This window comes from Lissotriton vulgaris, unplaced genomic scaffold, assembly GCF_964263255.1.
Source record: "Lissotriton vulgaris unplaced genomic scaffold, aLisVul1.2 SCAFFOLD_2567, whole genome shotgun sequence".
NCBI lineage: Eukaryota > Metazoa > Chordata > Amphibia > Caudata > Salamandridae > Lissotriton > Lissotriton vulgaris.
In genome coordinates this window covers 175,070-191,600 of record NW_028252083.1, presented here as the reverse complement: position 1 = coordinate 191,600, position 16,531 = coordinate 175,070, and the positions used below count along the sequence as shown (strand labels likewise).

The 16,531-nt window shown below is 48.6% G+C and overlaps 1 protein-coding gene across 2 annotated transcripts in view; it reads left to right on the top strand.

Annotated features, from left to right (window-relative positions):
• LOC147662680 (NOP protein chaperone 1-like) overlaps window positions 1-13,257 on the top strand; it is a 105,181-nt gene extending 91,924 nt beyond the window's left edge. For both annotated transcript variants that reach the window (XM_086950983.1, XM_086950984.1), the window contains one exon: window positions 12,970-13,257. In XM_086950983.1, the coding sequence (XP_086807109.1) occupies window positions 12,970-13,158 (189 nt within the window). In that variant the 3' untranslated portion in view covers window positions 13,159-13,257. The remainder of the gene's footprint in view (window positions 1-12,969) is intronic.
• The last annotated feature ends 3,274 nt before the right edge of the window (window positions 13,258-16,531 follow it).

Below are 16,531 nucleotides of genomic sequence, written 5' to 3'. Positions count from 1 at the left end.
CCGAGAGGAGGGGGAGGGGGCCAAGGACGAGGAAGAGACAACACTCCGGCCGCCCCCGTTGCCAGCACCACCCCCCCGGCCAACCGGGGCAGCACCCCGGCGCGACCGGGGTACAGAGCCAATGTCACATGTCACCGATGCCAGCGAGTCGGCCACTATGCAAATGACCCAAGCTGCCCGCAGTATCAGAGTCCAAAACCCCGCCAAGTGGCCGCCGCGGCACTAGGGGAAGAACAGATCCCCGAGGAACAAGAAACAGACCAGCAAGAGTATCAAGAGTGGGAGCCAGCCGCCATGACTCTCGCGTGCTTAGGGGGAAGAGACATGGTCCCGCGGGTCCCCCTACCCGCTAACACCCAGAAGTACAGCCAATGGGTAAGCATCAATGGACGACGGGCCGAAGCCCTTCGGGACACCGGGGCCAGTGTGACAGCCGTCCGCTGTCACCTGGTGACCCCAGAACAATATCTACCGAACATCCTCTGCCCTGTGCGATCAGCCGACAACTCGGAAAGTCTGTGTCGGATGGCCTGCGTCCCCTTTGAGTGGGGAGGGGTCTCCGGCATGCTGAAAGTGACGGTCCGAGACGACTCCCCCGTGGACTGCCTACTCGGAAATGACCTGGAGAGCTCCCCGTGGGCAGCCGTGGAGCGAAAAGAACACTTGGGGATGTTAGGCGTCCCGGACTGGGCGTGCGTCACCACCCGGTCCATGGCCGCCCGGGCCAACCCTCACCCAGAAGAACCAGAATGGCCGGCGCCGCCGCCTCCGGTCGCCCCAGCCGAGACCACCGACCATGACACCCCCCTCGAACCTTCCGACATCGCTAACCTTGACCAGTGGGCCCAAGAGGGGGGACCCACGCAAGAACAATTTCGCCGGGAGCAGAAGACCTGTCCCTCCCTAGAGGGACTCCGTCAACAAGCGCTCGCCCAAGGCGCAGGGGACACTTCCGGAACTCATTGGGTCTACTGGGACAATGATCTACTGTACAGCGAGCAAAGAATCGCCGAGCTGGGGGCCAACAGAGTACTAGCGGTACCCCTCCGTTTCAGAGACTTCCTGTTAAACTTGGCCCACGATGTCCCCCTGGCAGGGCACCTCGGACAAGATAAAACTTACAGCCGCCTAGTGACCCACTTCTTCTGGCCCAAAATGAGAAACGATGTACACCAGCATTGCCGAGCTTGCCCCACGTGCCAAGCCAGTGGGAAGAGCGGCCGCAAACTAAAGGCCCCCTTGCAACCCTTTCCAGTAGTCACGACCCCATTTGAGAGGGTCGGAATAGACATTGTGGGACCCCTAGACCCGCGTACAAAACAAGGCCATCGCTTTATTCTGGTGCTGGTGGACCACGCCACCCGCTACCCTGAGGCTATACCTCTCCGGACCGTGACAGCCCCAGTGGTCGGCCGGGCCCTGATGGGGATCTTCTCCCGTGTGGGGTTCCCCCGAGAAGTCGTCGGCGACAGAGGCACGAACTTTATTTCTAAATACATGAAATCACTCTGGCAACAGTGTGGGGTCACCTACCGATTCACGACCCCCTATCACCCCCAAGGGAACGGACTGGTTGAGCGGTTCAACCGCACACTAAAAGGGATGATCGGGGGATTGGAAGAGCCCCTTCGTCGCCAGTGGGATGTACTGCTGCCGTGCCTCCTCTTCGCCTACCGGGAGGTCCCACAAAAATCACTAGGCTTCAGCCCATTTGAACTGCTATACGGGCACCCAGTGCGGGGGCCGCTCAGCCTGATCAAAGAAGGCTGGGAGATGCCTCCGGCCAAGAACCCTCCAGACGTCTTCCGGTACCTCCTCACCCTCCGCAACCAGTCCCAGCGGTTCAGAGACCTAGCAAAAGCCAACCTAGAGGCCAGTCAAGAGGATATGAAAAAATGGTATGACCAGAACGCCTCATCCATTGAATTCGAGCCGGGACAACAAGTATGGGTAATGTCCCCCACAGAACCTTGCGCTCTCCAAGACAAATGGACGGGGCCCTTCAAGGTAATCGAGCGCAAGGGTCCTGCCACCTATCTGATCGATATGGGGTCCTCCCGGAACCCACTCCGGGTCCTCCACACCAACAGGCTGAAACCTCACTTTGCACGAACCGAACTCAGCCTACTGATGGCCACAGACAACGGGGCTGAAGACGACTCCGAGCCCCTCCCTGACCTCCTGCGGACCCAGGAGCAAGACGGCTCCGTAGATGGGGTCCGCCTCTCGGAGACCCTCACCAGAGAACAACGCCAAGAGTGCCAAGCCCTCCTGTCACAGTTCGCCAGCCTGTTCTCCCTCACACCAGGTGTCACGTCCTGGTGTGTGCACGATGTGGACACCGGAGATAGCCCTCCTATCCGCCACCGGGCCTACCGCGTACCTGATCGGGTACGGGCCTGCATCCAGGCGGAAGTAGCCAAGATGCTCACGCTCGGGGTCATCGAGCCCTCAGACAGTCCATGGGCCAGCCCGGTCGTGCTGGTCCCCAAAGCAGCCGCCCCCGGAACCACCCCAGAACTCCGGTTCTGTGTCGACTACCGGGGCCTGAATGAGGTCACCCGGACGGACGCACATCCCATCCCCCGGGCAGATGAACTGGTCGACCGAATGGGAGCTGCCCGCTACCTCAGCATCTTCGACCTGACAGCAGGTTATTGGCAGATCGGCCTCACACCCCGAGCACAGGAACGTTCTGCCTTCTCCACCCCCGATGGCCACTATCATTTTACGGTCATGCCTTTCGGCATGAAAAATGCACCAGCGACTTTCCAACGGCTCGTCAATAAGGTCCTGGCGGGGCTCGAAGGGTTCAGCGCCGCCTACCTAGACGACATCGCTGTGTACAGCCACCACTGGACCGAACACCTCCACCACCTCCGAGCAGTGCTGCAAGCCCTTCAACGAGCTGGCCTCACGATCAAGGCCAGCAAATGTCAAATTGGACAAGGGTCTGTGACCTACCTCGGGCACCAGGTGGGAAGCGGCCTAGTGGCCCCTCTACAGCTAAAAATTGCTGCCATCCAGGACTGGCAGCCCCCTATCACCCAAACCGAGGTACGAGCATTCCTGGGCCTCACAGGCTATTACCGAAGGTTTGTAAAAGACTATGGAACCATAGTGGGGCCTCTCACGGAACTCACGTCAAAGAATCAACCAAAGAAAGTGAACTGGACCCCAGAGTGTCAAACGGCATTCGAACAATTGAAGGCCGCCATGTGTTCCGCTCCTGTGCTCCAGGCCCCCGACTACAGCCGGGAGTTCCTCGTCCAGACAGACGCCTCCGACCAGGGCATTGGGGCGGTCCTGTCCCAAGTGAACACCGAAGGCCTTGATCAACCCGTGGCCTTCATCAGCCGGAGGCTCCTACCCCGGGAGCAACGCTGGAGCACCATAGAGAGAGAAGCATTCGCAGTGGTATGGGCCCTCAAAAAGCTCCGGCCCTACCTTTTTGGCACCCACTTCCGGGTGCAGACCGACCACCGACCCCTGCAGTGGCTGATGCATATGCGGGGGGAAAACCCAAAATTGCTGCGCTGGTCCATCTCCTTGCAAGGTATGGACTTCACAGTCGAACACCGGCCAGGACCAGATCACGCCAACGCAGACGGCCTGTCCCGGTTTTTCCGCCTCGACGACGAGAGTCCCCAAGAAGATGGGTAACTCTCCCCGCCTTCAGCTGGGGGGGACGCATGTTGGACAGGCCACATGAAGGGCCACTCTCCCCCAGCCCAACCAGGCCCGAGAGCCGCCACGACAGTACCACGCATCATCATTGTACATCTGCTGCCCTCTCAGGGCCCCTGCCTGCGAGGCAAGCTAACCTCGTGGGCCCGATCCCCTGCCGGCCCACGCGGCCAACCTGAACCGCCATCTTGGACACTTCACCACGAGGTCGCCTGGCCCCCGATCGACCCCGACCCTGGGCCTGGCCCGGCCTCAGACATCTCGGCACCACCATCCACCCAGGAGGTGAGCGGGCTACTTGGCGAGTCAATGGGAGAAAGAGGTGTCGATGGCTCCCCCCGCCAAGTGCCGCTCGCCCATCGCGCCCCCGGGTGCTGGCTCCACCCCCCTGCTGGGTGTCTGGAACCCCGCATCCCGGACCCCCGACCTCCAAGTGCGAGGGTCCGGACATCAAAGCACGCCAGCCCTATAACTGGGGCAGCTCCAGAGCAGGAAGGCAGTTGTATCTTGGAGTCGAGAGACGTAAAGAGGAACTCATCCTGAACGGACTACTGGCGCTGCCGTAGCTCTGTCCTGTGTACCATCATCCTGCCTGTTGGCGCTGCCACAGCCGTCGTAACCTTCATCCTTCATCGTCGTCCGGATCTGCTGGCGTGGCCGCGGACCGTTGTAACCGTCATCTTCATCGGGACCTGCAGGCTCCGCCGCGGACCGTCATCTTTCATCCGACCATCTCGGGACCTGCTTGGCTCCTCCACGGCCCGATCCTCAAGAACGCCGAGCTCAAGGATTGAGAGCTATTTTTGGACTCACCGGTAACTAAAGACTGTCCCGCTACCCTTTTCCTCAAACCAAAGACTAAGCTAGAGGGGACCCCTGAGTCCAGACCTCCTTGTACCATATCATCGTAACCTAAGAATTGCATATAAAGTCTCGTTAACCTTCAGTCTTGTGTGGTGTCCGTCTGTGGGGGGGAAGTTATTCATCTGTACAGTCGTTGGAGACGGCTCTCCCTGGAGACCTCTCCCCGTACCTCGGCCGACCCTCCCGGTCCGTCTAACACTATCAAAAAGCAAAACGCACATTAACAATTCCTCCTAGAGCGCACTCCACGCGCAAACTAGGATCCTCTGTGGCTTTCTTAGGGAACATTCCCCTAGGAAACATCTGCAAGGGTGCGACATGGTCTACAACACATACCTTCACTAAACACTATTGTGTTCATGTGCAAGCCAAGCAGCAAGCTGCTGTAGGCCAAGCTGTCCTCAAAACTCCTTTTCAAACTACTGCAACAGATACAGGTGACAACCGCTAGGGGAGATGCTGCTGTATAATCGATGCTCCGTGTGAGATCTGCAGCTCATATGCCTCGAAAGGAAAATGCTACTTACCAGTATGCCTCTGTTCTTGGCATGTAGAGCTGCAGATTCTCATGCCCACCCGCCTCCCCGGGACCTGTATCTGTTCCAGTTCTGTCTTACTTAGATATATACACTCATGGACATCCTTTTTTCTTTCTACTAACCCCATCATTTCCCATCATGGCGAAAAACAATCTAAGGATGGCCATGCTCACTTTCGTTCAAGGGAGGAGTCTCCTATCTAGTGACTACAAAGACTTCTTCCAAGACGACAACAACATGCAATCATCCGAGCCAAACACCAGGTGGCGATCTATTGCTCTGTGTGAGAATCTGCAGCTCTACATGGCAAGAACAGATGCATACTGGAAAGTAGCCTTTTCCTTTCTACTCTCTGCCTAGCCCCATTCCCTGGAGGCACACACATCAGTCGTGGCTGGTGCAGGCAAGCGCGGTGGGGCAGTGGAGTGGGGCGGGGGCTGAATAGGTTTTTTTAATTTAATTTGACCTATTCCATCATCTGTCGACTTCCCCGCTGCCGCCCATCGCACTTATCTGCGTCGACCTCCGCTAAATTTAAATGCACTGCAATGCTGCCAGTTCACTGTGCAGCTGGACCGAGATTCATTTGATCACTACAAAGTCTGTCCGACAACATTGTAAAATAGGCAACATCATTCAGTTTTTATTAGTTCTATTTTTCAAACATAAGCCTGACATGTGTCCTAAACCCCCACTAAGGGCATGAGTCCTAAAAAAGAAATAAGTGGGGGGACTAATTGGCATAAGATAAGCAATGCGCATTGGTGTCAAGACATCACAGGAAGGGATGTCCGCACCCTGTGAGATCCTCCTTTTTAAAATAAATGTGATAGCCTTTCCTTCCTTGCTTGCTATGGAAGGAAAGTTATTTACGTGACTTGGGGGTAATTACTTTGGAGATGAATGGGCTGCTCCATATTACTGTCCAATTATGACTCCAGTGCATACGTAAATTCCTAGTAAAAAAAAATAATTGCGCACAATTTATCTTGGAAAAATTTGACTTGGACTGGTTAATAAGCCTCTGTCAACAACCACACCCACTCACAAACCTACAGTTTAGTAAACACTCTTACTCTGTTTAACATTATTTGCCGGATATGGCCATGGATATGCGGATGGCAGTCAATTATCTAGTGTACCAGATTCCCAAAATTTCTGTCAGGTGATGGGGGGGACCCCAAAATCTAAAAAAAATCAGCTGGGGGGCTCAACCTAAAAAAGTTTGAAGACCTCTGTTCTAAACTATGAAATATTATAGGAACAATGCAGCCATTTGCCTCCAGCTTCCGAATTAAGGGATCAATATATATCTCAAAGAGCAATGGTGAGCATGAGCAGCCCTGCCGTGTACCGCGCTTAGATTGGTAAAGATGCTGTATATCCTCCATTCATTATAAGTCGGGCTGTCGGGTCTTTATATAAGGACTGAATTGTTCTGACATAGCCCCCACCAATACCACACCGCTTCATAGCTTCCAGGAGATAGTCCCAGGAGACCCGATCAAATGCCTTTTCAGCATCCATTAGCATGACCATCATAGGTTCCCCTGAGACTTCAGCAGCGTCAAAAAGAGTTACAACCCTGCGGACATGCCGTGTTCCTCTCCCTGGGATGAAGCCGTGCTGACTGGGATTAACCATCTTACCTATAATGTTGCTGAGCCTGGTCCCCATGGTTTTAGAAAAATTTTGGCATCTCAATTCATTAAAGTTATTGGTCTAAAAGACCCTGGTTCTCTAGGTGGTTTCCCCTTTTTCAGGAAGATTACCATATCTGCCCCTGCCCTTGATCTGGAACGGAGATACCGACTGGGCCTGAAGTATTATTTAGACTAAATCAAGTCCGATTATCTCCCCAAAAACGTTATAAAATTTTAAAGGGTTCCGATCTGGTCCTGCTGCCTTGCCGATGTGAGGCTGCCCGGGCCCAGCGGTGAGGGGTAGGCACTAACGAACTGACACAGGCTGATGCAACTAAGTTACAATGGTTTCTCCCCTGATGTCAGAACCGCTGGGCACTGTTGACACCTATTAACTCTGATTATTAGGCAAGAGCAGGTGTTAAAGAGGTAGTACAATTTGTGTGCTTTTTGTAAACTGACACTTATGTAGGTCAAGTTTTTGTAGACCGTAGTTCTGCTTTATTTTAGGTCCTGAAGAATGACATGTCAATGAACTTTAAGCGAGAAACATGTTGACCACACTTCTTACACCTTAGTACTGTCTTGTACGTGGAAACTTAGGTTCCAGCGAGATAAGACTAATCTTTATTTTAATTGTGGCAGAGGACCACCAGAATAAATTTGTCTTCCTGTACCTCGTGCCTCATTTTACGCTCACTTACACCGTCTACTCTGTTCTGGCCCCACACCCGCACTTCACCCATAGGCAGTTGGATAAAAAGAATCCTTCGCCTGGTCTTCATTATATAATTTACCATAGAATTGTCTAAATATCTCTCTGATCCCTGCTAGTTCGTCAACTATATTCCCATTTCCGTCCGATATCTCCTTAATCTCCCCGGTTGCTGTTTTCGGTCTCAGGCGCACTGCTAATGTATGCCCGACCTGTTCGCTAAGCTCGTAACATTGCTCCTTTCTTGCAAGGAAAGTCGCAGCTGCCTTGGTTGCTGTAGCCTCCTGACCTTCAGATTTAACCAAGGCCAATCTAAGCAAGATATCATTCAGCGATATGCCCATAGTAGTTGCAGCATTCAGCTCCTCCTCTGTATCAGTTATTACCCAACATAGCTTTTTCTCTACAAGTGCCTCTCGTTTCGATCTATGCAGACTACAGCTCAATGCCTCCCCACGTTTCTCAGCTTTATATGCATCCCAGACTACCCCTGAACTGGTGCGTCCTCTATTGATATCCTAGAAGCCTCCTATCCATTCCTTCATATGTTGTACATATCCTGGATCTTTCAACAGCCCGCTCTTAAAAGTCCATACCCGCTCAGGTGAGCCCCCACCCCCACCCCCCCCCCTCCCCCCTTCCCCCCGCTTGCTATATCAACTGTTAACACTATAGGATTATGATCTGAGATGATGCAGGGAAGTTTCTCGATCCGACACCTAGATATTAATGAATTGGATACAAAAATGTAGTCCAGTCTAACAGCCACCTTGTGTGGAGCCGAAATATATGTGCTGCCTGGATCACCGGGTTTCAATCGTGACCATACATCCGCCAGCGAGTTATTCCGGGCTAAATTAGAGATTGCTCAAAGTCCTTATCTTCCACCCGCATACCAATCCCCAGTCTCCATCCAGAGCTCCCCCAGCCAGTTTATATTAAAATCTCCACACATAATGACTGGTGTAGGCCAGGAGGCTAGTTCCAGATCTAAAAACTCAAAAATATCAGGGTCGTTCTCGGTCAAGCCATACACTGAGCTGATAGTAAACATCTCACCCACTATCGTGCATTCCACCAGAGACCATCTACCCCACTTATCTTCCAACTTCCAGTTGACTATTATATTGCCCCGTCGAGAGTATGATGACCCCTCTAGTTTTAGTCTCCTGTTTGGTATTCGCAATCGGATGGAAACCGAACTATTCCATTAAACTGCCTCTTGTACCCTCTATATGAGTCTCTTGTAAGCATAAGAGATCCAAGCGCATTGTTCTCAAGATTGCTGCAACCCGCTGACTTTTAGCCTGATCATTTAAGCCACAAACATTGACTGAAGCTTTCCGTAAACTCATTAATAAACATCAAGCATCTGTCCATCCCAATTATCCTTAAAATGTATTTTCATTTTTTTAATCTTTACCCTTCAGCTTTCCCTTTCTTTATTTTCCATTACTTCACTACACCACATGTCTCCACATATGCCTCGGATGTTGTGCTGTGCTACACCATACTCCTTCCCTCTTTACCCCCCCCCAAGCCCTCAATCCCTCCTCCCCCCCTCTCCCCACCCCTTCCCCCTCCGGGCCACCCTCCTCACGGGCAAATAGGCAAGATGGCCACCGATCGGCTGTAGCGAGCAGTCTCAGGTGAAACCCTCTCCCCCTGATGCAAAAAAGGATTGAAATGGGGAGATGACATTTTACACTACCCTTACCTGCTTTCCAGAAATCGAAGCACAAGCATTTATGACTGAATTGTCCACAGGTCCATAGACCAACAAAATATAGATTGGCACCGAAGCTGGAATTCAAAGAACAAGTTTATTAATCACTCAAGAGTGGGACTACGTCCATACCACACCCTCAAGTGTCCCAGGAGGTAGTACATTGAATACACAGGCCATGGTGCTTTTAAACAGACTTTATTGCAGAGTAAGTATGTAGTTACAAATAAAAGGTACAAGCATACACAGAAATAGTTACAGCCAGACATGAGGAGATGAGTAATCACGTAGTCAGAAAAGTGGGACGGGGAACAGAACTGCTTACAGCAGCCACAAATAGTCGACAGTTACATCTTTAACCAGGTGCATTTCAGCAGCTACAGGCCTTTGCTCAGCACATACATTGCTTTGGCCCAGTACAGAAGGAGTTAACTAAAGTTGATCACTGTAGCAAAATGGAAGGGCAAGCAGCAGTGAAGACAGAAGAATTACATAGCTAACAAAATGGATGCCACAGACAAGATGGCTTCAGCTTATGCTAACAGAAATTATTTACAATTTCCACAGATAGTGGCTTGTTCTCTCTGGCCTGGGGATCAAATCAATGTGCTCACTTAATCTTCTTTTAATACTCTAAGAATATTTTTAAAATCTCCCCTACATTCCGTCTAAACTACAGTAATTGTGTTGCTAGTCCCATCAAAATAGACTACTGCAATTCCCTCTATCTAAATATGCAAACTTTGCAGAGCGCAGCAACTCATATGGTGCTCGGGATCCCTCCGTTTGCTAGCGTCCCAGGCCCTGCACAGACTACACTGGCTACCCACCAGGAAACCGATTGCCTTTAAGGATCTTTTTTATTGCATGGAAGGCCTGTATGGTGCTGGTCCTAAATATTTTAGGAGTGGATTCAACTGGGACACTCCCTCCAGAACTCTCCAGTCCATGTTTGCCATAAATGTTAAGATCTCAAAATTCAAACTAACCACTTGTACAGTACAAGTTTCATAGACTGTACATGGAATAACCTTCCTCTAAAGTTGGAATCCTAATTAAATGTACTTGTCTTTAGGAAGACTTTAAAAACGTGGTTATTTACCAATTAATATCGTGCTACAAGGCAGGGGACCAAATTTATCAACACTTTTCAATGGTTTGCATCTTTTTTGTGATATAAGCCCAGCACAAATTGTTGATTAAAGTACTCTCAAAGTAACACAGCACTACTTAACATGCCTTTGTGTCAATTGGGCAATTGAGCAACAATAGGTGGTACATGGGAATTCCTTTGCAGCCACCCATGGGTTTTTGATTAAAATCCCCATCTAGTAACATTGAAGAGATTTGCACACAAAAAATTACACCTCCTCAAGGCAGGTGTAATGTTAAAGAAAACTGTTCTTTGGTTAAACGTTTCTCCTACCTCTTCCGTCTCCACTCGCTAATGTCTCCTTTAGCCCCTGCTCCAGCGCCTGTTCCCTGTCTCTGCTGTCTCCTAGATACTCGTGGTCTTTTGTGTTTTACCTAATTTTCTCGCCTTCCTCCTTTTTTCTTTCACTTTTACCTCCCACCTTTCTTACCACCGCTCCCTCTTTCTCTAGTCTTACCCCCCTGGTTCTTACCGTCTCAAACACCCCTCTCCGTTTTGCTGTCTCTTAGCTCTGCCTCTTTTACCCCCCTCTGTCTATGCTGTTTGTGCTAACTCCCTGTCCCTTACCACTTCCTCCACCCACCCTTTTTTGTTTTGAGTCTAAACTTTTTCCTAAGCTGTAAGTCAGGAATGTATCTGTAATTTAAGTTAATGTTATGGTAATCAAATGGGGAGCAGGGAAGGGTGGGGGCTGTCCGCTCCGTTTCCTGCACGAAGCCTTGGATGACCTGCAAAATGACCCTGCTCTTCTCTGATTGGATACCCTCATGCCTGTCACATCTAGAAACCAGATGCGACCCAGCATGAAACAACGACTAAAAGGTGATTTGCACGCACAGGTTTAAAATAGAAGAGTTTACATAGATTCCTTCAAGGACGAGGCTTTTTACTTCTCTTGCAAATATGTGATGGGAATGGCGAATATAAACTGCATTATCCCTGTTGTAAAGGGTTGGGACTACACATTGCATCCTGGCAGCACTGTTGAGAAGAGCGCAACCTAATGAAGTTCTTCTAAACAAAAAAAGAGTAAATTTCAAAGGCAAACGTGAGTGAAAGCAGACTTGTTAGTATGAATTGTGGTGCAACTTTCAATACTGGGAGTTGACTAAATCAATTTAGTACAGTTACACAGAATGTGCTGCTTGGCTAAACACTTACAAAGTTCCAAAGGCGAGACCTATTTGTTTTGTTTAAGCTCTCTACGAAAGTGCATGTGGTTTCCAGCTGACTCCCCTCTCTGCTTTTCTCTTCTGCTCATGTGTATTCATGCCCCCCCTCTGATGTTCTCGCCCTTCTGAACTCACCCGTTTGCACTGCTTTCTCACCTGTGTCCTCCACCTCTCCCACTCCCTCCATAGCCCCCCTTTCAAATGCTTTCTCACCAATTTGCTTTTCTCCTCCCCCTCTTTGTTGCTCTTTCACCTGTGTGATACCCCTCTTACCTTCCCTCTGCTCCCAAAGGGGCCCTCTGTGTTGATTTCCCCCAACCACCCAGCGCCCTCTGTTGCTTTTGTACCTTTTGTTGCTTCAGGGCCCACTGTCCTTCCATGCTCCCTGTAGCTTCCATGTCTCACCCATGTTGTCTCCACATCCTCTCCCCCCAACATCTTTTTTTTATCACCCCCTACATAGAAGAAGGGGGAAAAAAGCTTTTGCAGGCTTGTTTTCTTTTAGTTTCCTGTTCTAAGTTAGATCCGCAAAATTTAAATAAAAAAGCTTAATCCATTGTTTGAGCTGTCTTCCAGTCCCAGATGATCATTGCCTGCTTTGTGGATGGATTTTCCTTTCTGAGTGATCTCACTGATTGTGCTGCTTGCTGCCAGTTTATCGGTTGGTCTCTGCACAATTCTCCCTATTCTTTATGATCGCTTAACTATCCAATGCTTTCATGGATCAAGATGTGGGCTGCCTTATGCACAACATGGATTAAAGCATAGTTGGCAATAGATGTAAATTTTCTGTCAGACTCTTTATTAAACAGCACGTTTGTTTGAAAAATCTATAAACAAATGAATGTAGTTGTAGTTTTTAGGCTTCGCCTGCACAGTGCTTGTGCTGTGCTTCAGAAATCTATATATTTTTTTTAATATAAACTTTAAAAGGGACTTGCATCCTGCCTCCTCGGTTTCCTGGCTTCTCAATGGTTCATGTGCGTGCCACTTATCTTTCCTCCATTTCTATTGGCTGTGAAATATTTTTCTGCATTTACCAATGGTTGTTCCTAGTCCGCTTCTCTTATCAGTATCCCTCTGCCGAAACACTGTTAACATCCACTTTGGTGGAACTATATTATCATAGTTTTGTCTTTTACTCTTGCAACATATTTATATAACAATTTATCACTCAGAGCGGTTAAGTGATTTGCATAGAAGAACCACAGGATGTTGCGTGGAACCTCCGATACTCTAACTGGGATCCTCAGCTCTCGAGTCAGCAGCTCTGCCCGCTGCGCCACACCCTCTGCACTCCTGGTTATCTGTCAGCGTGCTCTTTCCTTCTCCCAGACGCTGATTGATTAAAATAGCTCTTTATTTATTACATGGATAAAACCGATGCATTACCTATGCTTTTTAATATAGCAATCTTTGAAACTTTGACACCATTAGAATGAATAACTACTTCACTCTTTCCCTTTTTAGAATGTTGCTGTAGTGGAATTGAGTGGCTCAGAGGACAGCGACGCAGAGGAAGAATCTAGTTCTGAAGAGACTGGGTCTGAATCTGAAGATGATTGGAAAATTGGGGAAGTGACCATGGACAATATCAAACTTCCCAAAACAAGTGAAAAGAAAGGAAAAATCGAAATTATGGAAAGTGAAAACAAATGAATGCAGCCGGACTTTGTATTATATTGTTTTTTCCCCAAAGCTGGTATCTCTGATTTGGGCAGTCACAGCGAAATAAATTCTATGTATTTTGTAATTATATATTTTTTTACTGTGATCGAGTATGAGCAATACCAGAGAACGCACCTTCTTATAAGCATTCGGGGTAATGGCAAAATGGTGACATATCCTTGGTAAACCACCTTCGGTCATCTCACTTGGGACACACAGTCAACATTACTTTAAGCATAAAACTCTGCGTGCACTGTTTGTTGTGTTGCACAAACTCCTCATTTGCTGCCCGAGCCCAAGTTTCACTGCCTCAGTGAACTCCTTTTATCAACGTGAATGATCTTCTACACACTTTTCTCTGATGCCCAGAGTATCACAAGCAGGGTCATGATGTACTACGAAAATGAGGACAGCCCTTTAAACCAAGATATGAATTTGACTTCCTCCTCATTGAGACTTGACCAAATAACTTGTTCGCTTATCAATCATGTGTGGTGGCAAAGTAAACATACCAGAGAAACGTATATCCGTTTCCCAAAACTAGGCACCTTTTTGTGTTTTGTGTGTTTAATTGCTACAGCACTTTAGTCCACAGTAGGTAATCTGATTTTAGATGTTAGTATTAGCTGTGTGTAGCCCAGTACATTTCCCGGTGCTAATGTATATCAAAATGTGGTTCAATTTGCTCAACAAAGGTTTTAGTCTCTGTTTTTGTGTGAATTGTCTACATTGACTATTTTCGATCTGGTATTTAGTTAGAGCAGGCGATTCTAGGTTTTGGGCATAGCAAAACACTAACCGCAGTGGGCTTTGAAAGGGCAGATCTTTCTTAAGCTTTAGAGGTATCTGGTACTTGCACAGGAGTCACACACAGACTGCTGATACTGCAGAAAAAGCTGAGCAGTTTGCACGTATTGAATTATTGTATTGTAATGGGTTCTTGTATAGCGCAAACTGCCACTCTACGGGTATCCTGCCGATTAGACTTAAGTATGACCACATGAGCAGACCGGAATAACGATAGGAAAAACTATATTTCAGTCCTTGGGAAAAGCCAGGTTTTCAGACTCTTTCTGAAACCGGTCAGGGTATTGGCCTGTCTAATGCTCTGGGGCAGCTCATTCCATAAGTGCGCGGCAGCCACACTAAAAGCTCTGCCCCCCATCCTAGATCGTTGTAAACAGATTTGCACTATGGGAGGGAAGCTGCCTCTTGGGATTATACCAGGTAAACTACTCCTGCAATGGAACTGGGCCCAAGTCATGTACTGCTCTGTACACAATACAGAGCGTTTTTCAAACAAACTCTCTGCTTAATAGGCAGCCAGTGAAGATCTCTCAAGGCTACAGAGTAGTAGAAGACCTATGCTGCGTATTTAACATCAGCTTTGCTGCCATGGACTGTACTCTCTGCAACCCCTGAAGGATATATTGTCGTGCTCCCAAGTATAGGAATTTGCAGTAGTCCTGCCTGCTCAACACTATACTCCTTACTATAAGAGAGCGCAAGTCTTTAGGGAGTAGCGGGAGAATCTGCCGTAGCATGCACGTCTAAGAGAAGCATACGCTGATGGTTTTATTAGCCTGTGACTCCATTTGGAGATTATTATCTACGAAGAACCCCAAGTTACGCACCATGTTGACTGGAGCCAGGGGTTCCTCCACAAGAGTGAGCTTGAACTCAAATGGTAGATGTTGAGGCATTGCAGCAGTGGAGCAGTATACCACCTTTGTTTTCCCCCCTTTAAATTGAAATTTATTTTTCTTGAGCCATTCCGCAGTGTAACACATACATTCCTGGAACGTATCCATGGATACCGCTTGTTTCCCTTCCAGGGAAAACACCAATTGAGTGTGGCCTGCGTAGTTGACCAGGTCAATTCCGAAAGATTTGATAGTGGGGAACAGGGGCCGTAAATAGATATTAAAACGAATAGGGCTGATCGCAGGGCCCTGCGGCACCCCGTGGTGTACTTGAGACTTACTGGAAGTGAACGGTGTCATGGTCCCCACCTGTTGTCTTCCTGATGGATAGGACTGTAGCCACTGTAGAGTCTGTCCTTTCACCCATATCTTCTCCAGTCTTTCCACCAGTACTGTATGGCTCACTGTATCCAATGTGGCATGCCCATTGTCTGCTCGCATTCGTAGGTTATTCATTACGGTTGCCAAAGCAGTCTCTGTGCCGTGGCCTGGGCAAAACCCAAATTGGTCCCAATCCAGCAAGTGGTTATCCTCGTGATAGGGTTTTACTGACTGCTTTTTCCAGGATTTTAATCTGATATGGCAGGAGGGAGGTAGGTCTAAAGTTTGCTGGAATCGTAGGGTCTAGCGAGGCTTTCTTGAGCAGAGGTGTCACTACTGCCTGCTTCCATACCTCCGGAACCACTCCTTCCAAGGATTGGCAGCAAATATGAAAGTTTCTTGTCCAAAAACTTTCCAAATTATGTGGGGTGGGGGTCAAGAGAAGCGCCCGAGGACTCACTGTGAGCATGGTTAATAAGAGTCTTCTGTAAGAGTATGAAAGTATTCCAGGGAAGTGTCTGCCCGGGGGTCTTCGTCTGGCTTCCAGGGGAAGTTATCCTGGTCACTAGTATTGTTGGGATGAAGATCTCCAACAATTTGAGCAATTTTTTCTTCGAAGTGGGAGGCAATCTCATCGCAGAGTTTCTGCGATGCAGCCCCCTTATTGCTCGTGCAAGTTGGGCTAGTGAGATCCTTTAAGATATTGAAAAGAGCTTTTGTGCTGTTAGGTGCTTGCAGAATATATTTAGCATAGAAGTCTGCTTTTGACCTAAAGATAGACTCCTTATATCTGGCCTGTGCTAATTTCAATTCTTTCTTGTCCAGCTCTGAATAACTCCTTCTCCATTTCCTCTCAGCCTTCTTGTGTGTTACTTGCAAAAGTTTCAGTTCCTCATTATACCAGGGGGCTGAGGCTTTATTCCTATTCTTGAGTCTTTTTACTGGGGCTATCAAGTCCAGAGTGCCAGCTATATAGTTACAATATGTTTGATAATTTTCCTCTACGGAACTAGAAGGAGCAAAGAGATTTTGGTTTGGGAAAGTCCGATAAGTTGTGTTTTTTGCTAGTTTGGCCCACTCTCTTCCCTTTCGGTATGTCCCCGATCGGTTATGATTATCCTCCGACCTGGGTATAGTGATGCTGAAGTGGATTAGATAGTGATCAGTCCAGCTTTGAGGCAGCATGTCTGTCACCTCCGTCTCGGTCTGATTAGCGAACAGGGGATCTAAGACATGCCCCCCTTAGTGGGTTGGTTGTTGTACCAAATGTTGTAAATTAAGATTCACACATGTTTACCTTGAATTTCTCAAATGGTTACCGAAGTTTCCATTATCCAATA